Genomic DNA, 21,779 nt, shown 5'->3' with positions numbered 1-21,779 from the left:
ATAGAACAATTGATTTCATATTTGGTGTTAGTCAGTGGGATGTTAGGAAAAAAGTGACATTTTATCCCCTCATTTTTTAATTTGATTAATTAAATTCAATTCTAACCGTGTAATAAAAACGTAAAAAGAGTAGATCAAAGTGTGAAAACTTTTATGCCATGGAATATAGCATCAAAATGGCAATTTCATTGTCTGCAGATCTTATTTTTGTTTATTAACATAAATATTGTTGTTCATCTTGTATTCCTAAGATACTTAGAACAAAACTTTGAAGAACTTGGTAAGACACAATAAAGTTTAAGAACATTTTCACAACTAGAAAATTAAAACTAGTAGAGAAACTAGAATCAGAAACAAATTAGATAAAATATACGAAATATTTTTTTTCCTTAAAGAAGAATTGTTGTCAATTTGATTCCAACAAACTTTGCAGAAACACGAAGTTACCAAAGTTTAATGAACCAGTGAAGAACAGAAGAACACAAATTAATTCACAAATCTAAAATCTGTAACACATACCAGAATCTGGAAAAACAGAAAGAAGATCAAGCCCACTGAATGCACAGTGTCCCCTTAAGGAAATTATTCCCCCCTAGTATCCGAGGTTTGATTTGGAATATGTCCTCCCAGGATAGAATGATCTCAATCACCAGTGTATTGATACCCAAAACGCTAGTGTCAGCGAGCCACTCAAAGGCAGTAAAGTACACTTAGAATACTAGATTTAGTAGTAGAAGAAGTCCAGAAAAATTCTATTTATAAAATGAGAGGAAATTCCTCAATTTATAGAAAACAAAGGGTAGTGTGAAAAGGTTCTTATTGTGCCTTACCGGAAATGTCACAAACCTTTGGAAAAGTCATAATCTTTCGGAAAGGTCACCACCTTTCATAAAAGTTGCAACTTTTCATAAAAGTCTTAACTCTTCATAAAAGTCGCAACTTTTCACCAAAGTCACAACTCTTCATAAAAGTCGCAACTCTTCATTTTCCATTCACACCTTTTAAAACCCAACAAATATGAGGGTTCAAACAAACTGAATTTCCTTTAAATTGGAACCTAATATGAATAATTTAAAGAATTAAAAATAAACATTTAATTTTGAGTAAGAGCCAGGACACGGAAACACTTTTCCATTCAACATAATTCCCTTGCGACATGAATAATGTATGGTCTATCATCTCCTTTCAAAGTTGTGCATTTCTTAACGAGATCCAAGTAGTCCTCCAATTGTTGTTGAATCTCAATTCCATGTTCTTCTAAGATAGTAGGATCTGCAATATCCACTACATTACTCTCTTTAATATAACGATCGACAAAATTGGTTGGAAAATTTTTAAAATCTATTGTCTCTTCCAGAATTACAGAATCCATAAAGTTATCTTCTTCAACAGAGTCTTCTTCATCAATATCTGTTGTCTCTTTTGAATTCACTCTATCTATAATATCATACGCTGTCTTTCCTGTTAATAGTAGAAAGAGAAGAATCCCAAAGCTGTAGACATCAGTTTTTTGAGTAATAATACTCTGGTAGTAATATTGTGGATCTCTACGGCAGAGAAGTAACGGATGGGAATTCTGCAATTTCCATCGCATAAAGCAAGAAGCTCCTCAAGCACCGCACTTCCATTCTGTAAATAACAATCATGCTCTTTCTTCCGCTTTTCAGCATCGGCAGAGGAAAAAAGTGTTTTCCTTGTGAGTAGTAGTAGTTCCCTGAAGAAAGACATTATTTGCTTCAGAATTGAGATTAGATCCAAAAAGGCATCACCAGTGGGAATGAATGAGCAAGGAAGTAGTGAGGTTCCGCTGCTCTTTCTTACTTTGACGCGTGCATTAAATTCCACACAACATGACAAAAAATGGAGTTTCCATGGCGATTGTTTATCAGTTCCATTACGGCACCCTAATTAATTCACACTTATTTTGGTTTATGATGTTGACCTTTTTTATTAACACTCTGTTCCTTATTAAGTGAATTAGTGAGATAATGCATATTCATTAAGAAAAAATATTTAATGCATAATTTAATCTATATTTTTCATTATTTTTCTTTGAGAAATCATAAATATAACTTTGTAGTAAGTAGAACTTCTTTTATTCCTAATTACTTGTCCACTTTTGAATTGACACACCTATTAAGAAAACAAATAATTGACATAATGAGTTTACCATTTTACCCTAATTAATTATGAAGTGGATGAATAAAAACTTAAAATCTTCAAGAAGTTCTACATTTTCCAAAGTCAATTAATTGAGGGTATAATTGGTAAATTTTTTTTATCCTTTTTTGATATGTCAAAATGGACAAGTAAAAATAAAAATTGGACAAGTAATTAAGGACAGAGGGAGAAATTTATTGCCTATGAAATATCAAACTTCATTAAAAAGAAAAGAGCAAATATGAAAAAAAATTCAACATCCATCTTAAACTTTGAAAAATGAAAATCTTAGTAACTCCGTTGTTGGCTACGTATACTCCCACCTTGGTTGTGAGGATTCGATTCCCCCCTTCCCATTTCCCCTTCCGATCCCCTAACCCCAATTTTTTTAGAAGAAAAATAAAACTTTGAACAATTTCATTATTTTGAGTAATGAAATTTTTTTCATAAATTCACTTAAAATGAAATATGGATAAATTCTTTTGGCCCAGATGGCTTTTGACACAATAAACTGATTTTCATTTTGACTTCTTTATCCTTCCCTTCCAAATTTAATATTTTTAAATTAATTTATTTTGGAAAATAGTGATAATAATCCCTGTATTATTGCATACTTCCAGTTTAAATTCGTTTGTTATTTGATTGTGTACATTTAATCTTTAATAATTTATAGTGTGGGGTTTTAGTCCTTGAAGTTAACACAAGTTTATTATTTAACAAAATGATTATTTTAAAATATATAAAATAAAATAAATTAAAGGGTTGGTGATTCTAAAAGCTTGAAGAATTATGTGTATGAGAAAATATTAAATGTAGTAAAAACAAAATGTTAATTTTTTTTAATAACGAAAAGATGTTAGGACATCATAGATAGCCTTAAGGAGCATGTCCACTTGCTAAACCCTTTCAAATATAATCATATTTAACCTTGATTAGTAACCATTGAAAAAGACAAGAAGAATGAGTTGCTAATAAATAAAAAAAATGGAGCAAATAGAGAAACAAATGAGTTAAATTTATATACATAATTGTTCAAGCATTTAACATCATTAACCCGTTATTTTATTTTTAAATATTTTCAAATAATCATTTTGTTAAATAGTTAACTTTTGTTAACTTTAAGGATCAAATTCACACACTACAAATAATTGAATGTTAAATGTGCATAGTGTTGAAAAATATATATAATAGATGGAGAAATATAATATCAAAATAATCAATACAAGAATTAGGATAAATACTACTACAATAATATTCTTAAGTAATATATATATAATACTTGAAAATGGTGATTTAGAAGAAGAAATTTATATGGTTCAACCTGAAGGATGTATTATTCCTGAACAAGAAAATAAAGTTTGTAAGTTAATCAAATCTCTTTATGGCCTAAAACAAGCTCCTAAATAGTGGCATGGAAAAATAGATCAAGTCTTACTGAGAGACTATTATGTATCTATTGAAGTGGATAAATGTGTTTATACCAAAATGGTAGACAATGATTATGTGATAATATGTTTATATGTTGATGACATGCTTATATTTGGTGTTGACACCCAATTTTCGACCTCCACATTATAGATTAATCATCGAGCTTCTTCAATTTCAAATGATTTAAAATAATTAGTTTCATAAATTTTCAAAAAAAAAATATATATATTTTTTGTAGGTTTTTAAATAGTCTATCACTTTTTGTATTTTTAATAATCTATATGTTTTTATAATTATGTATGAAATAAGTATATCCTATAAATATTCGAAAATCATTTCAAAAGACTTTATATTTTTTTTTAGTGTATTTTAAAGTGATGGCTATAATTTTGAATTAATTAGCTTTTATGAGATTCAAAATATTTTTCGAGTTATTTTTTATGTAAGTTTTGTCAGTTTTATAATTTAAAAAAATAAAAAAAATAAAAAATATTTTTATAGTTATGTATATAATTAATATATTTTATTTGAAAATCGTCTCAAAGGTTTTAATTTTAAATTTTTCCAATTAGTTTAATTAATTAATAGTTAATATTTTAAAAATTAGTTATTTAATTTTGTTAAGATTAAGAAACTCGTTAATTAATTATATTAATTCGTCTTATTTAGGTTTTAGCCTTTTGCAAATTAAAATCAATTTGGCTATATTTCTTTTTTATGATTTTAGTCATTTTTATTTTACCTCCTTTAAAACTTTTAAGAAATCAAATTTGGGCCTTTTTCCATTACCCTTCAACCGGCCCAATTCCACTAGCAGCCCACCTTTCCAAATTTCCAAATTTCAACCAAAAGAGAAACCATTACGTACAGCAACAATACAATATCAATTCAACAGTAACAGTGCCCGACCCAGCCCACTTTATTTCACGGAAGCAATACAATAACATCAACAATACCAAAAGAACCAGACGACCCCTGCATCTTCTTCATGCGAGAAACGATACAACAACAACGCATACCAAACTCGACCTCACCCCATACTTGCTTTCGTCTTCTTCACGCCTAAAATCACCGGAAATCGCGGAGAACCCAGAGACGTGATCATCTGCGAAAACCCATAACCCTAGAGTCCTAATAGATCACATCGCCATCCTATTTTCCCACTTTTCGGGGATTTCTGAATCTCTTTCACTATTCCCTTGAAAAGAGCAAAGAGAATTTAAATTTTGGATTCAAAAATCATCCAAAATTTCTGCCCGTTTCCCCCCTTTTTTCAATCCCAAATTCGGCCTATAAATACCCATGTTCACTCTTGAGGAGAGCGGATAGACGGTTGAAGTTTTTTTTTTTAGCAATAGTCACTTCTACACTTTCAAGAAAAAGATATATCTAGTTTTCCGATTCTAAATTCCAAAACGATTGCCGCCCGAATTTTCTTAACTTGCTGCTCCTATTCGAAAGATCGTGGTAGAAGAATCGTTTCTCCCTGCTTGTTGTTCCTAGTTCGCTGCTCCAAGAAAGGTAATTCCGCCCCCTCTTACATTCTGATTCAATACAACATTGTGCGCTCAATTTTTTATATGAGTTCTATTATTAAGTGTGGTTAGTTCCTTGTCTTAATGTTTTATTCCTCTTTAGCGTAGCTTTCCTCTGATTCCTGGACAGTGAGCATGAGTGAATACTAATAAAGCTAGCTATCTCCATTTGATTTTGTTCGAAATCTTCTGCTGTTCATTTGGTCTCAATTTAGAGTATATTTATTGTACAATTTTGCCTCTTCAGTGTCCTTTGGTTATTCACTTTGTCGTTTTGAATTACCGTAATAGAAAAGATTAGGTCTTGTTGCACTCCTCGTCTTATAAATTGACCTCTCCTGCTAAAGTAATCAGTTTGGATGCCTTATCGCAATAATATTCATTTAAAGTAGTTGTGACATTAACTTTAATGTGTTTATTTCGAGTAAAATGAGGTTGTTCGAGTTCAAAGTTATGGGCTGTTTGAAGATGTTTCTGATTTGGGTTCTCAAATTCCACATTCATATAAGTTGTTAGTATGTCTCTGTTGTTATTGTAATGACCCTCATGGTCATTTCTGTGTTTTGCCTTCTGTGTGTTGTTTAGAGCGTTCCTATAGCGACCCCAAGTCATTTATGACTTGCTGGGACTGACAGTTCGGTCACCTGGTCGTTCGTTTGGTCTTGGTGTGAGTTTTGTGTTTTGGAGCTTATGAACCTTGAACGATCATTTTCGATCAAAAGTTCAAGAAGATGACATCGGAATCCAATTCTGACGATTTCATCAGCTCCGGAAGGGTCATTTTAGGCTAGTAGCTTGGTCGACATGACTCCCGAGGTTTTCAGTGTGAGTCGGTGCGATTAGGCGTTTTAGCCTTTGAAATTTGACATAAGGTTGACTTTGGTCAACATTCTGAGTAAACGCGCTCGGATGAGAATTCCGTCAGCGTGGTTAGCTCCGAAATGTCGAGTTTGGTCTAGATTGACCTTTCTTTTGTGTCTGGAGGTTTTCGATATCTTTCCGAGCCCTTTTGTGGGTTTTGACTTAAAAGGGCTTTTGGAAGTGGGACCCACTTTTTATCGAAATGACCTCTGATGGAAATTTTGACTGCGCCGTTGAGTCTGGAATGTCGAATTTGGTATGGTTGAAAAGTAGATCGAAAAGAGGTATACCTTCAATATATTCATACACCATAACTGCTTCTTCAAATTCTAGACAGCAACCGACAAGTCTCAACACATTCTTCAGATGACTCATCTGAGCAGTAATTGCTATATCTCGGTGGATATTCTTGAATGTACGTTCATTGAACCTAACTAAAATGGGGCGGTTGTCTAGCGATCCTGTAACCATAGACTCATCAGCAAGCTCCATTATTGTGGTTTTAGAGTGTCTAATTGCATTGTGGATCTCTATGGAAGTGTAGTACCGGATGGGAATTCTGCAATTTCCGTCGCATAAAGCAAGAAGCTCCTCAAGCACACAACTTCCATTCTTTAAATAACAATCCTTCTCCTTCTTCCGCCTTTCAGCAGAGGCAGAGGAAAAAAGTTTTTTCTTTGCGAGTAGTAGTCCCTTGAAGAAAGACATTATTTGCTTGCTCTAATTTAGAATAGGGATTAAATCCAATAACGCATCCATCACTAGCTAGTAGTTAACAAGTCGGAAGAAGCTTCCTGCTGGTCTTAATTTGTGCATTCAATTCCATACAAATTGAGTTTCCAAGTACTTTCATTGCAATTGCTTATCAAGTTCCATTACGCCCTAATGTCGTTGTCCTATCAATTAATATTTGATTTTTGGATTTAGCTAATGAAAATCAAAACTTTATGTGGTGTATCAAGCCTCAGTTTTTTTTTTTTCCCATAACTGTTACTTTAATTAATAATTTATTTATTCATTGTAGTGACCGAACACACTATTTCCTTTTTTAATTTAATTAATATACGTACAATAACATCAATTATAATGACGTGAACCTGCAGGCCTAGCTCTTGTTAATTCGAGAATTCTATGCTTTCCTGGCAAAGAGGAAATTTAACATATCCAATAGAGCCGTCAAAAAGGGCTTAGCCCATGGGCCCGGTCTGACCCAATCCGTTATTGGGGTAGGGTTAGGATATGATTTTACAAGCCCGTTTAAAATCGGGGCTTATAGGCCCAACCCTTTTAGGCCCTTAGCCCTTGAGACTTGATCGAGGTTGGGTCAGAGTCGGCCCACGGGCCAAATTATTTAATTTTAATGAAAATAAATATTAAAAAATAAAAATAAAAAACTAGAAAACCTAAGTAAGTATTTGTGGAGTTTTTCTAAGGAGCTTACCTCATGAATTCTTTATTATTTAATTTTGAATATAAGACTTGGATAGTAAACACTATTTATATTATATGTGATAGAATATTTTATGTCTTGAACAATTAATTAGTTTCTTGATTTCATTTAACAAAATACTTTAAGTAATTATGTATTGCTAACTAAAGTTTTAGTCAGAAGTGTTCTTTAGTTTACTAGTTTGTTTTTCAGATATTATTTACTTAAGAGATTTTTTTTCTTTAAATATTTATTGCTAGATTTTATTTAGAATTATTGAAACAATGTTACTGTTTGTGACATTGATTTGACATAAAAAAAAAGAAAAAAAAAGGGCCGGCCTGCCCCAGCCCTTGACCCTTCTGGGGTTGGGCCGGGTTGACCATTTTACAGCCCTTTGAAATGAAGGGCCGGCCCGTCCCAGCCCATCAAATTCTTTGGCCCGCGAGGCTTGGGCGGGGTAGAGCTGGGCTGACCCGTTTTAACAGCTCTAATATCCAAATGGCCGGCAAATGACAAATACAAAACTACGGATAAATTTCCTTGAAATTAGAACCTAATATGAATACCTCTAAATATTTAATTTTGACCAAGAGCGTGGGTACATAAACACTTTTCAATTCAACATAATTCCCTTGTGACATGAATCATATATTGTCTATCATCTCCGTTATCAACTATGCATTTCTTAACAAGATCCAAGTTAGTCTTCCAACTGTTGTTGATCCAACAAAACACATATAAGTGGATTGCCATTTTGTTAGGGACAAACTTTAACAATGATTAATTGCACTTAATCATATTTCCACACATTCACAGCTAGCATACATTTTTACCAAGGCCTTGACTGGAGTCAAGCATTCAACAATTCTAAGCAAGTTGTTTGTACTTATTGCGCCTCCAACTTGAGGGTAATAGAATTAGTGAGTAAATTAAAGGTAGTTAAAGTGTTAGTGAAAAATTACAAAATAACAAATATACAAAATTACAATTGAAAATAAAACGTAGAAATAATAATCTCTTCAGGTTGAGGCGCGAATATCTCGCTCTCTTTAAGGAGATTCAAGTCCACTGCAACAAATGTTTTTTACCAGTTCAACAGTAGTCCTTCTTGACTTGTTCCTTCCAAGATACAACAACTTAATCACAAAATATAACTCAACAATCATGGACAAGAGTTGTGTCCAAAACTCCACAAAAAGAACACTTCCCTTCAACTAATAAGAACTCTCTTTTTTGACTAACTTTATGCACTCTCTATTTTCTTGTGTGTCTAAACCAAATGAAGACCACCACTATTTATAGTTGGGGATGTCTTCCTAGCAATGAATAGGAAGATAATGGGGTAGTAAATAGAAAAGATAAATGACCTAGAGGTTACATAGATTACAAGGCATAATGGAGGAAGAATAATGAGATTTCAATATCGAGGAGTAATGGTCATAGTTGACCACTACTTGTTCTAACAGAATAACACAACGGCCAACAAAAAATAACCCAATGTTCTAGCAAAATTTATCAACATTGAAGAATAACAACTAAGCCAAAATTCAACGGACAAAAGTAATGCACTATGACGAGTAATTAGCTATCATGCATGACTTCTTACACGTATGATACCAAGGAATTGGATAAGCCACTTCAACATAATTTTAATAAGAATATTAAAATGTTCCAAAGCCAATATATATAAAGTAGTTAGAATTAGGCAGTTAGTTAAGTTTGTTAGAATTGTCAGACTAGTTTAATTAGCTATTTTCCTTTCTCATGTATGTGTATATATACACACCAATGTAATGCTTATTGATTCAGTTAGTAAAAAAATGCAATACACAGCTTCCAATTCTTCTTTCTACAAGTTTCTTCTTCTCACTGAGTTAATGAAGAACTCCAGCTTATTTCAGCACTCTTGTTTCCAACTTTGTCAAACTAAAACAGGGCGGTTGTCCAGCAAGCCTGTAACCGTATACTCATCGGCACGGTCCAATATTATGGTTTTAGAGTGTTTTATTGCATTGTTGATCTCTATGGCAGAGAAGTAACGGATGGGAATTCTGCAATTTCCATCGCATAAAGCAAGAAGTCCTCAAGCATACAACTTCCATTCTTTAAATAACAATCCTTCTCTTTCTTCCGCCTTACAGCAGAAGTAGAGAAAAAAAGTTTTTTCCTTGTCAGTCCCCTGATGGGAATCATGCAAATAGCAATAATATCAATTATAATGACGTGAATCTGGCATAGCTCATGTTATTTTGAGAATTCTATGATTTCTTAGCAAGAGTAGATATTTAACATATCCAAATGGCAAATGACAAATACAGAAGGCATAATACATATATTGAACCCTAAACTTGGCTTCAAATTTTAACTTTGACCTCAAACTTTCATAGTGCACAAATAAGCACTTTAACTTGTATAAAATAGAACAAATAGACACACATGTCCTACATGGCACAATACACGTAGGACACCACGCAGGACAAAAAATGACATGTAGGATGCCATGTAGGACATGTGTGTCTATTTGTTCTATTTTATACAAGTTAAAGTGCCTATTTGTGCACTATGAAAGTTGGAGGTCAAAGTTAAAATTTGAAGCCAAGTTTAGGGTCCAATATATGTATTATGCCAATACAGAACTACGGACAAATTACAAGCAGTGGCACTGTCTGAATTTAATTTCTAAAATTTATTGAATGACAAATGGAAAACTAACACGGTCCATATTTCTTTCTATAAACCGAAAAATTAAGGATGAATCAATCTGAATAGAGCAAAATAAAGATCAAATTGGCAATTTCATTATCCGCAGATATCATTTTTTGTTCAACATAAATATGATGGTACAAACAAACTAAATTACCTTCAAATTGGAATCTAATATGAATACGTTAAGAAATTAAAAATAAACATTTAATTTTGACCAAGAGTGTGGGCACATAAACACTTTCCAATTCGACCTAATTCCCTTGCGACATGAATAATGTATGGTCTATCATCTCCCTTGTCAGCTGTGCATTTCTTAACAAGATCCAAGTAGTCTTTCAATTGTTGTTGAATCTCAATTCCATGCTCTTCTAAGATAGTTGGATCCGTAATATCCATTACATTACTCTCTTTAATATAGCGATCGACAAAGTTGATTGGAAGATTTTTAGAATCTATTGTCTCTTCCAGAATTACAGAATCCAGGCTATTCATATCACTACCCTCTTCTGTATTGGATTTAGCGTCCTCTTCAAAATCTATTCTCTCTTTTGAATTTGTAAAATCCGCTCTTCTAGAAATACTGTTCATGTCCTTTCCGGTTAATAGCTGAAAGAGAAGAATCCCAAAGCTGTAGACATTTGTTTTTTGAGTAATAATACCCTGCTGGAGATATTCGGGAGCTATATACCCACTTGTTCCACGCACATCATCTACTAACTCCAATTCCCCTGGAGGCAATGCTATGGAGAGTGAGAAGTTCAATATTTTGGAAACCCCGCTGTACTGATCTATTATTACATTGTGAGGCTTTATATTTCTGTGGATGATGGGTGTAGTAAATTCAGTATGGAGGAAAACGATTGTAGAAGCAACCTCACGTGCAACTCGTAATCGATTTCCCCAAGATAATAGCGATTTTATATTTTGACCATCCTTTTTGTAAATTAGATCGAAAAGAGATATAGCTTCAACATATTCATACACCAGAACTGGTTCTTCAAATTCTAGACAGCAACCGACAAGTCTCAGCACATTCTTGAGATGACTCATCTGAGCAGTAACTGCTATATCTCGGTGGATATTGTTTAATGTACATGTATTGAACCTAACTAAAACAAGGCGGTTGTCTAGCGATCCCATAACCATAGACCCCTTGGCAAGGTCCATTTTTCTTTTAGAGTGTTTTATTGCATTGTCGATTTCTATGGCAGTGAAGTAACGGATGGGAATTCTGCAATTTCCGTCGCATAAAGCAAGAAACTCCTCAAGCACCAAACTTCCATTATTCAAATAACAATCCTTCTCTTTCTCCCGCCTTTCAGCAGAGGCAGAGGAAAAAAGATTTTTTCCTCTGAAGAAAGGCATCTCTAATTTAGAAGTGACAGTCTCCATGAATTAGGATTAAATACACAATAAGGCATCCATCACTATTAGTGTACTAGATGGAAACAACTCGGACAATAGAAAATTATACAATAGAAAAGACCATCTAAAGAGCTTTATCTCAATCATAATCGCTAAAATAGTGAAAAAAACTACGGCAGAAAATTACACATTGTAGAAAATAGTGACAGTTGTATTAAGTTGTTTAATTAGAATAGCTTAAATAAGATTAGTTACAGAGTCTGTTAGATTAAAACTGATAGTCAGTTAGTTAGCTTTGTAAATAAAGTAGTTGGTTAGTGACATGTATAAATAGACACACTTGTATCAATGAAAGGTAATGCAGTTTCACAAAATATCTCCAGTCACTTTCTTTCTTCTCCTCTAATGTCAATGTAGCAGTGCTAGGTTAATACTTTCAACATGGTATCAAAGCTAGATTCCATTGAAGCCTAGCATATCTTGTTGCATAGATTTTTACGTGAGAAGAGATCTGGAGAAGACAACTGCATATACTCGAGAAAAGGAATTTGGGGATTTCATCACTAATCGAGGAATTACACATGTTTCCTACCATCTAAAGAGCTTTATCTCAATCATAATCGCTAAAATAGTGAAAAAAACTATGGCAGAAAATTACACATGTTTCCTGCTGGTCTCTTAATTTGTGCATTGACTTTCACACAAATTGAGTTTCTAAGCACTTCCATAGAAAATTCCGTGACTGCTCGAGGATGGAATGCATGCAAGTGGAAAGGCGTCTCCCCGACTGCCATATAATGCCTTACAAGGCAAGGGGTCCAGCACCTCTCATAAGGTGTGAATGTGATCATCCTCATCCTCACGCCCTACTTCGTAAGTTGACGTCTCCCGCATGGCATGCCCCACGTTTTTGTCCAATTGATTTCTTTTCCATTACTGTTACCCCATTTTAAATGTGGATTAAAAAAAAAAAAAAATACTATTACCCTTTAAGCTCCGAATTCGTTTCTTCTTTCTTTATTCAGCTTCGTAATTATTTGCTTATTAAAATATATTTCGCATTGTAACACAATCTTTTTGTATTTCTTGCGTTTACTATTTTCAAATTCTATTTTAAAAATCATAACTCACTGAAGGAATTGAAAAGTAAAAAAGATACTACTAAACTATCCCTCTATTTCTATTTAGTTGTTACCAATTTAGATTTCACACTTACTAAAAATTTAGGTAAATTTATTATTGTATCTCTATTTAATGTTCTCTTAAAATTAAAATTTCAAAAAATATGACAGTAAATATGTTTACAAGAAATCTAAATAACATTAATCCATATCAAATCTTACGATAAAAAAAATAATCTTTTCATATTCTCTTATATTTCATGAAGAGTAAATTACAAATGAAATACATGATAATTGAAATGCATTGAACTTCTAATTTAAATTTTTGAGCTTGAAATTGGAGTCAAAATTTCAATACCAATTGATTCAAAAAATTTAGTTTGTTTGTTGTGATTCCTTTTTGAAGATCATTTTTATTTTATTTCAAAATTTACTCTCTACTTTTCACCATGTAAAACACAACTCTTCGCTAATAAAACACGGTGCTTCAAAATAGGCATACCTTACCACCAGAAAAAACACAATCCCTGTTACGGCACATTAAAGTATCTCAGCCTTTGACCATATATCTCACAGTCTTCCGCATTAGTGCAATTAATGTCGTTAATTATGATGGGCGTAGTGATCTGGTGAATTATATATGAATATACCTTTTAAATTGACATGAAAAGATTTGCACTTCATAAGGTATCGATTCTTATATCTCTTTGCTTAATTAAACAATTATACTATGATGACATCGTGCTTGCTCTTAATATGCTTTGGAGGGAGTGTAAGAAATCTTTAAATAATGTTGTTGAACCAAGATTAGCCTCTGGCTCATGATTAGATGAGGACGTTGGAGACTTAGAAGGGTGTTAGCTCTTCGACAGAACCAAGCCTTCCGCGGCTGAAGAAAGAAAATCCTCAGTCCGGTGATGGGCCAAGAATTCCATTTTTCTATTTAGACATTTAATTGCCCAAATTAGGCTCTGCAAGATATTCTTCTCAACCTCCTTTTGAATCTCCCTGTTCTTCAGACCATTATACATTCAATACTTCCACCATGGTTGCTTAAATCATGTACAGAAAATCAACATAAATTCAAGTATCAAATTTTATGGAAAATTTTAAGCAACATGGATATGTTATGTGCAGACTTGCACAGTTTGTAAGTTTTTTCATAATTTAAGAATTTGGATATTAGAGTAGATCAATCATAATACTAATGAAGTTATTTATGATCACACTTATTACCTAATTATATAGTATAATTTATTATAAGGACGTTAACCTGGCCTAGTTCATCTTAATTCGAGAATTCTATGCTTTACTAGCAGAGATGAAATTTAACATAATCTAAAATGTTACAATCTTGTAAACCAAGAAACGTTTATTCTGAATATTCATATATCATATCTTGTGATTTAATTAAAGCAATTGATTACCTCACTTCTTAATTAAGCACTGAAGGAGAAATCAATCCGAATAGAGCAAAAGAAAGATCAAATTGACAATTTCATTAAATGTTTGGAACCTCTAAACATTTAATTTTGACCAAGAGCGAAAACACTTTTCAATTCGACACAATTCCCTTGCGACATGAATCATGTATGGTCTATCATCTCCCTTGTCAGCTGTGCATTTCCTAGCAAGGTCCAAGTAGTCTTCCAATTGTTGTTGAATCTCAATTCCATGTTCTTCTAAAATGGAAAGAGCTACTATATCTAGTACATTATCCTCTCTAATATAACGATCGACGAGGTTGGTTGCATTTTTCACTCTATCTATATAATTTAATGTCGGTATTGAATATGTACCTTTTACACTTATCATAATATCGTACACGTCCAATCCAGTTAATAGCTGAATGAGGAGAATCCCAAAGCTGTAGACATCAGTTTTTTGAGTAATAATTAACTGGTGCTGATATTCTGGAGCAATATACCCGTCTGTTCCACACACACCATCATCTCGTACCTCCAATTCCCCTGGAGGTAATGATATGGAGAGTGAGAAGTTCAATATTTTGGCAACGCCGCTCTTCTCATCTATTATCACATTAGATGGCTTTATACTTCTGTGGATGATGGGCGTAGTAAACTCAGTATGGAGGAAAACGATTGCAGAAGCAACCTCACGTGCAACTCGTAATCTATTTCCCCAACATAGCGATTTTCTATTAAGGTGACTATATTTATTTGTGAATTTTTCGCATAAATTATATATATTTTTTCATATTTTTCCTTTTTTTATTAATAAATTACTCATTTTCGAGATTTGCCAAAAAAAATTGTTGAATTTAAGGTTACTATATTTATTTGTGAATTTTTTGCGTTAATTTTATATTATTTTTCATATTTTTTATTAATCAATTACTCATTTTCAAGATTTACCAAAAAAAAATTAAAAAAATTATTGAAATTATTGAATTTAAGGTTACTATATTTATTTGTGAATTTTTTGCATTAATTTGATAATTTTTTCATATTTTTTCTATTTTTTATTAATCAATTACTCATTTTCGGGATTTATCAAAAAAAAATAAAAATTAAACAAAATTGTTGAAAACGGGTCGGATATTTTATTAAAAGGGGGGTTGTTTTATGGGTCGAATTAGGTGTTTATGGATCCGAATTTTTTAGGCGCATAATTGATCATTTTCCATTTTCATATAAATGACATGTGGTAAGGTCAAAATGACATGGCAATTCCATGTGGCATTTAAAGAAATGGAAAATGAGTTGGATATGTCCAGCAGACCAACTAACGCCCATAAGGGCATATATGCGAAAAGTTGGACGGCGAGGGCACGTGTGAGCCAAACTTTAAATGGGGTATATCTAGACAATTTCGAATAGTTTAGGGGCATAAACGGGGGTATAATATTTTTAAAGAATTAAAAAAAAAAAGTAACAATTAAAAATTTCAGTCCTTTGAAAAAAAAAAAAAACAAGTAACAAACTTTTATCTTCTTAATTTACATATTATTTTATTTTCATTTGATTTTTTTAAAACTTTTGAGTATTATAACAAAAAAGTGATAATAGCTAGAGATTGGACACAACCAAGTGATTTACATTATATTTTAGAGATAAATGTCAAAAACATACCTAAACTATCTTTTTTTTTTAGTTTCATACCTAAGTTATTGAAAGTGTGAGTTTCATACCTAAATTATCACTTATTAGTTTGAGAAACACATATATCTATTTTATAACACTCTCATCATGGTGTGTAATACACTATTTCTTTTATTTAATAAAAAAATATCATATCACACTCCACATTGACAAAACATTTCACCTTGATAAAATTTAAATAAATTATTAGTATTAGTTAAAATTAAAGATTAAAAAACTATTATCCCAAAAATATAAATAATTTTCTTATAAAATAAAATGTAAAATATTTTTCTTACCCCACTCCATCACTTCCTTTCACCGAACACCCCCCCCCCCCCTACAAATACTAATTTAGATATTGTTTTATTTTCTTACAAAATTATTTTACCCACTCCACCTAACCTTTCGTTGCCAAATTTTTTTCTCGTACTGTGTTAGATAAATACATATCAAAAATATTTTTTACTTGTCGCCGTAAGAATTTTTTTAAAATAAATTTTTTATTTATGTTATATTCGGTACACAAGTTAAAAAAATTCCTAAAAATATATGTACATATCTAACACAAAAACGAGAAAAATGTAAAAATAAAATAAATAAATTAAAAGTGGAGGGTTAAATAAAATGGGGTAGAACTTTAATTTTTTTTAAAATAAAATAATATCAATTTTTTTTAGGAATGCGTGGGTGGTTTTGGGGGGGAGGGGGATACGTGGAGGAGGTGGTGGAGTCGGGGGGGGGGGGGATTAGCGATTACAAGAATATTTAACTTAAGACTTTAATTTACATAATAAATATCAGTCTACTCTTTTTATTTACAACAATAACATTTTAATTACAAATATGACAATTTATTAACTATATGTATCTTCATACGTTTTTATACCTATTTTCTTGGCTCAGTGGCTGATTTTATGGAACTCATTATTTATTATTTTTACCATTTAGATTATCAATCACAATTATAATTGCATACATTTCTTTTACTTAAATTTTTTTTTTCTCTTTCTTACCTAATACAATTGCGCGCTCTCTCTTCAATTACGTTTTTTTAATTATCTTTTTAGATTTTGATGCTAATTTTTTCTCTCTCTCTTTAATTACGTTCTTTTTTAATTATCTTTTTAGAATTTGTTGCTAATTTTTACAGAGTGAAAATGTATCATCTAATTAAATATGATTTCTATCATTAAGCACATTTCTCATTAATTTCATATAATTACTGTTTGAAAAAGTTTTTTTTTTCTCTCTTTAGTTTCATTTCAATTATTATGGGAATATCTCTTTTTACTTCTCTCTTCAATTTTATATATGTTAGTTAAAAAAAATTGGGGGAGGGGGGGGGGGGGGGGAATGAGTATATTAAACGGTATAGATTTTGTATTATACTGGTGACCATTTTTCTTTGAAGTATAATAAATAACTTATAATAAAATATAATCAATTAGTTTATTCGTATTATAAACTATCACACTCAAAGCACCGTTCAATAGTTTTAATTTTTTTTAAAAAGTATATTAGATACTGTACATTGTAGATTATGTTTGGTGTACAATTATTTTTAATCACAATGAATAACTTACACCAACAAATAATTTAAATTGCACATGAAGTAAAAATCATGATTATAACATTATTTTTTGTTATATATTTCAACTATATGTTGCCTTACCCCATAATATTATCAATTATCTATCAATATTTATCATCGAATTAATAAATAATTATACCAACATATATGAAAAAATCACTAGTATTAGAAAAAATTTCATTCATAAAAAAATAAAATTAATTACAAAGTATTGTATCTATTTGATAAACGTCTTTTTGGTGTTTGTGTCATATATCACTCCTTCAATCTTGAAATCCACATACATTCCTGCGATACATTTCGATAAATAGTTAGACACATACTAACTTACAACAATGTATAAAACCATAATACAACCACTTGTTTATAATTTCTTAAATTACAAATTAATTAGAAATGGTATATAATATGGTGACGCTTTGGTGTACAATATGATAACGCTTTGGTGTAAAATATGTTGATGCTTTGGTGTAAAATATGGCGATTCTTTGGTGTACGGTTCAATCTAATATATAATATATGACGTACACCAATATATACACCACACAAACTAACCAAGAAATTACCATATTTTTCAAGTATAATCAACTTAATAAAAAAAAAGTGCACATAATAGTTTAACATTGCTATCTTGAACAATATTATACATTATGATTAAATTTTGGTATACAATGTGTTGCGCCGTAATTTTCCTATATGTAGAAAAAATTACCTTTTGAAATGTTCTAAGTATAAAACAATTTAAGAAAAATACTTAAAAAAAGAGTCGCCACTTAATTTTTTAAAGAAATTAAGAAAACTTATAATTTTCAAAGATTTAAACAGAAAAAATCATTTGAAAACACCAAAGAGGGTTCGGGGTTCAATTTACACTTCGAGAAGAGTTTAGGCATTCGAAATGTCCGCTAACACGCGGTTGACCTGCGACTTGACTAAAATTATTTTGACTAATTGTTTAACATAAAATAACAATTCATAATAGTCTATCAACTTAAAAAAAATAAAAGACACGTTATTTTATTTTACTTTTAAGAAAATGGACCTAAATATGAAATAATTGAAAAATGCATATGAATAAAATTTTAATAAAACTAGATAATTAAAATTCATATGATTCATTTTTGAAACAATACATTAAGCCAATTTAATAAATTAAACATGGAAATCAATTTTAATTAATTAATTAACCCTTTTTATGAAAAATGACTAAGTGGGCGTGTATATATATATATTTGTGTGTGTATATATATATATATATTTAATTGAAAATGTTTTGACTAGCACTTTTAGAGTTTATTTGAGGAAATACGTTAAATCACAACAATTTTAAAATGAAATAAAAAGGTGATTAAATGAAAAAGCTTTAAAAATATTATTTTTAATAACAAAAGGTTTAACTTAATTAAAATGTATAATTTGACCGACATATTTGATTGATATGATGAGTGAACTTTAAAACATGAAATATTAAAATTAAACCAACACAAAGAACTAACTCCTCTTTTGGGGAATTTAATTAAGTTAATTAATAATTCTAAAATTAGAGTTAAGAGACAAACAATAAATAATCGCAAATAAATAATTAAAGAGTAAGAGGGAAATTAAATTTGGGCCTTTTGGGCCTATTTCGTCGGGATTTTTGGACTTTTGCCCAATCCCGTTTTTGGTATACACTGGCTGTATATCAGTGTATACGAGCATGTATATCGGCTTTTTTACGCATTTTTCGCTCCCGAACACCTGTACTTCGCCCCTGCACAGTATTTTTCACGTTTTTGGCCACATATCTGTTGCCTTGATCCCGTATATTGGCGTATAATGCTGTATACAGTGTGTATACTGCCTGTTTTCGGACTTTTCATACACCTGTTTCAAATTTCAGTTCATACAAAATGATTTCCAACTCGATAAATGATTTGAGCCTTTATGGCCCTCTCGAGATGCAAGGAGGAAGGTAGGAGTTCGTAGTGAACTCAGATGGATTTCACATGCAATGAAAAGGAGAAGCAAAAAATTAGTAGACAATAGTAATATTTCTCAAAGTGAATAATTAAGATAGAATAAAATAAAATAAAATATTTTTAGTGGATGATAAAGACTAGTCAATTGCGACACCATAAACATAAATGTAACTTTACCATCTTAAACCAAAGTAACCCAGACTGATTGAATTATAACATAGACAACACGAGTATTAATAGGTCAAAATCAAGTAGTAATTGCAGCTCACAAACCCAAATAATTACTGCTCAAGTCTAGTAACTCTTATATACTATATGCCAATGAATGACTTAGAGAAGTTGATAATTCAATATTGAAACAAATATAAATAAGAGAATCGACCTCACATTGATACAATGGATATTCCTACACGAGCCACAACCACATAAAGCCAAAGACAAAATACATCAATGCCAACATTATACAACTTACTATGCTAAAATTCATCCAAGGTTAGTTAAATATTTAAACCTACAAAGCAAGAAACAATGAACATATTCTAAGGAAGGCATACTAAACCTGAAGCAAATCAAACTATTATTTTTATCATTATTAATCAAATAAGTGACTATATGCTGTCAATATGATACTTGAAACAAACTTTCATTCTTTAGACCAAAAGGAGTAGTAAAAAAAAAAAAATCATCGGCGACACAATCTAATACGAAAATCCGTATGAAATCACATTTTCCGACTTGCATTGATAGAAAAGTAACTAAACATGGGCTAATTTTCTTTGTTCCAAACAGAGCCCACAAATATGACATAACAAAGCAACGGGAGATTAGCAAAAAAGGATAAATAATCAGTGAACCACACGATGAGAGATTAACACAAAAAAAAAAAAAAAATCATCTCGAATGATCTTAAGGTTCAAACTTCCAACAGAAAAAATAAGACAAGAAAACTAAGATTTTGCACCGACTCCACCTTAAGAATGTAATGGTTCCGACTAAAATTTGAATAGAATGAAGATGTAAAATTGATTTAAACAAGTCATTTTAAGCAGTAAGACAATAAAGACATTTAAGAAATAGATAAACTAAGCAACCAGAATGCACCTACGCCATGTATACCTAAACATATCAGTTGGTCTTTAAAACTCAGCCCAATAAGAAAGTCTACCTTGGGCAGTAACTTCTCATGACTGCAACACTTAGATGCTTAACAACGATATAAATTAGTAGAGCTTTAAATCGATATCACGACTGACCCAGGGAAACGACTAAGAACATGTACTTCACGCCAAAACAATATCAATCCAATGATAACTAATCAGTGAACTACCAACAAAATAGCGATTTCCCAATATTAACAAAAAATAAATAACAAAAGAGATGAAGAGAAAGTTATCGGAGTAAACGTTACCTTTTCCGGGCAGCGAAACAGGGACGAGAGTTAAGAGCAAGGATCTTTGCACCACGAAATCTCGATACGAACAACAAACCCAGAATTCCTAGTCAGAATTAAATCATCGAACTTCTCGAAACTTAGGTCTAGAGAGTTATTCTAACTTTCTTAACTATCAATTAATTATTAAATGGAAAAATCCCAACTCCCTCCCATTCCCCTTTCACTGGAGGAGAAGAGACACATATATAGGGGGAAATTCGGAAAGGCCAAGGGTAGAATTGGGATTTAAATTTTTCGATTTGAAAATCTTACCCAAGGGATGGGAAAGACTGTCAATTGCTCAATATTCAAACGAAATCCCTCCAAATCCGGATGCAATATCAAATCGGACTGATGGGGGCTGCTGGAACGGTCTCTTCCTCGCGTGAAGGAGAAGAAATTATGGGCAGTGGGGTCGCGTTTGGCGCTGCTCTGCGCTGAAGTTGTTGGACTGTGTATTGTCGTTGATTTTCGGGGTCTCGCAGGGCTGAAGGCTGCAGGAAGCAGGTGAGGAAGAGTAAGACGCAGGGGTGGGGGGTCGTTTGGAATCGTATGGGATTGGGGTCATTTGGATTGGGTTTGGGTTTCTTCACATTTTGGAGAAGAAGAACGTACAGGGGCAGTGGGTTTTGGAGTTGCTGTTGTATGTATTGTATGTGTGGGAATGTTGAAGGGATTGTTGTATGTGGGCCGTCTGGAATGGGCTGGGATTGTATTGTTGTTGTTGATTAAATTGGGCCATTTGGAAAATGGCCCAAATAGAAAAGGAGTTAAGCCTTTTTTATAATATTGGATTTAATTTAGATGAATTAATATTAACTAATTACCGAGCTTCTTAATCTTAACAAAATAAAATAATTAATTTTAATTATAAAATAATTAATTTAATTACAAACTAATGAACTCAAAATCATAACTATAATTTTAACTAAACGTAAAATCTTTTGTGATGATTTTTAAATATTTATAAGATAACGTGATTGTAAAAATATACTTATTTATTATTAAAACTATTAAAATTATTGAAAATGATAAAATTACTCTAAATAACTTGAGAGTATTTTGAATTTCATAAAATTCATT

At 31.7% G+C, this 21,779-nt stretch overlaps 3 protein-coding genes across 3 annotated transcripts; all 3 read right to left on the bottom strand.

Annotated features, from left to right (window-relative positions):
- Nucleotides 1-1,013: 1,013 nt before the first annotated feature.
- LOC125837955 (serine/threonine-protein kinase ZRK1-like) lies at nucleotides 1,014-20,374 on the bottom strand. The gene is made up of 4 exons (XM_049517028.1): nucleotides 20,370-20,374; nucleotides 19,044-19,169; nucleotides 14,125-14,778; nucleotides 1,014-1,057 (listed from the first exon to the last, which is right to left on the bottom strand). The coding sequence occupies exons 1-3, from the start codon at nucleotides 20,372-20,374 to the stop codon at nucleotides 14,127-14,129; spliced, it is 783 nt and encodes a 260-aa protein (XP_049372985.1). The 3' UTR covers nucleotides 1,014-1,057; nucleotides 14,125-14,126.
- Nucleotides 1,136-6,692, bottom strand: LOC125837956 (serine/threonine-protein kinase ZRK3-like). Its single transcript, XM_049517029.1, has 4 exons — nucleotides 6,275-6,692; nucleotides 4,630-4,693; nucleotides 1,566-1,714; nucleotides 1,136-1,461 (listed from the first exon to the last, which is right to left on the bottom strand). Exons 1-4 carry the CDS (start codon nucleotides 6,690-6,692, stop codon nucleotides 1,136-1,138), a joined length of 957 nt encoding a protein of 318 aa, XP_049372986.1.
- LOC125838118 (serine/threonine-protein kinase ZRK4-like) lies at nucleotides 10,327-11,487 on the bottom strand. The gene has a single exon (XM_049517172.1). It carries the CDS (start codon nucleotides 11,485-11,487, stop codon nucleotides 10,327-10,329), a length of 1,161 nt encoding a protein of 386 aa, XP_049373129.1.
- Nucleotides 20,375-21,779: the final 1,405 nt, after the last annotated feature.

This window comes from Solanum verrucosum, unplaced genomic scaffold, assembly GCF_900185275.1.
Source record: "Solanum verrucosum unplaced genomic scaffold, falcon-dt-bn FXZP01000079.1, whole genome shotgun sequence".
In the NCBI taxonomy this organism is placed as follows: Eukaryota; Viridiplantae; Streptophyta; class Magnoliopsida; order Solanales; family Solanaceae; genus Solanum; species Solanum verrucosum.
The sequence above is the reverse complement of the archived record's forward strand: the minus strand, read 5'-3'. Positions and strand labels throughout refer to the sequence as shown.

What these genes read in the sequence shown, in the direction of transcription:
- LOC125837956 (XM_049517029.1), bottom strand. Translation starts at nt 6,692, where the DNA reads ATGTCTTTCTTCAAGGGACTACTACTCGCAAAGAAAAAACTTTTTTCC. An exon ending in GGTGTATGAATATATTGAAG is followed by an intron (nt 4,694 to 6,274) that starts GTATACCTCTTT and finishes GGGTTTTCGCAG; the next exon opens with ATGATCACGTCTCTGGGTTC. An exon ending in CGTGAAGAAGACGAAAGCAA is followed by an intron (nt 1,715 to 4,629) that starts GTATGGGGTGAG and finishes GTCTTTCTTCAG; the next exon opens with GGAACTACTACTACTCACAA.
- LOC125838118 (XM_049517172.1), bottom strand. Translation starts at nt 11,487, where the DNA reads ATGCCTTTCTTCAGAGGAAAAAATCTTTTTTCCTCTGCCTCTGCTGAA.
- LOC125837955 (XM_049517028.1), bottom strand. An exon ending in TGTGCAGGGGCGAAGTACAG is followed by an intron (nt 14,779 to 19,043) that starts GTGTTCGGGAGC and finishes AAATAAATATAG; the next exon opens with TCACCTTAATAGAAAATCGC.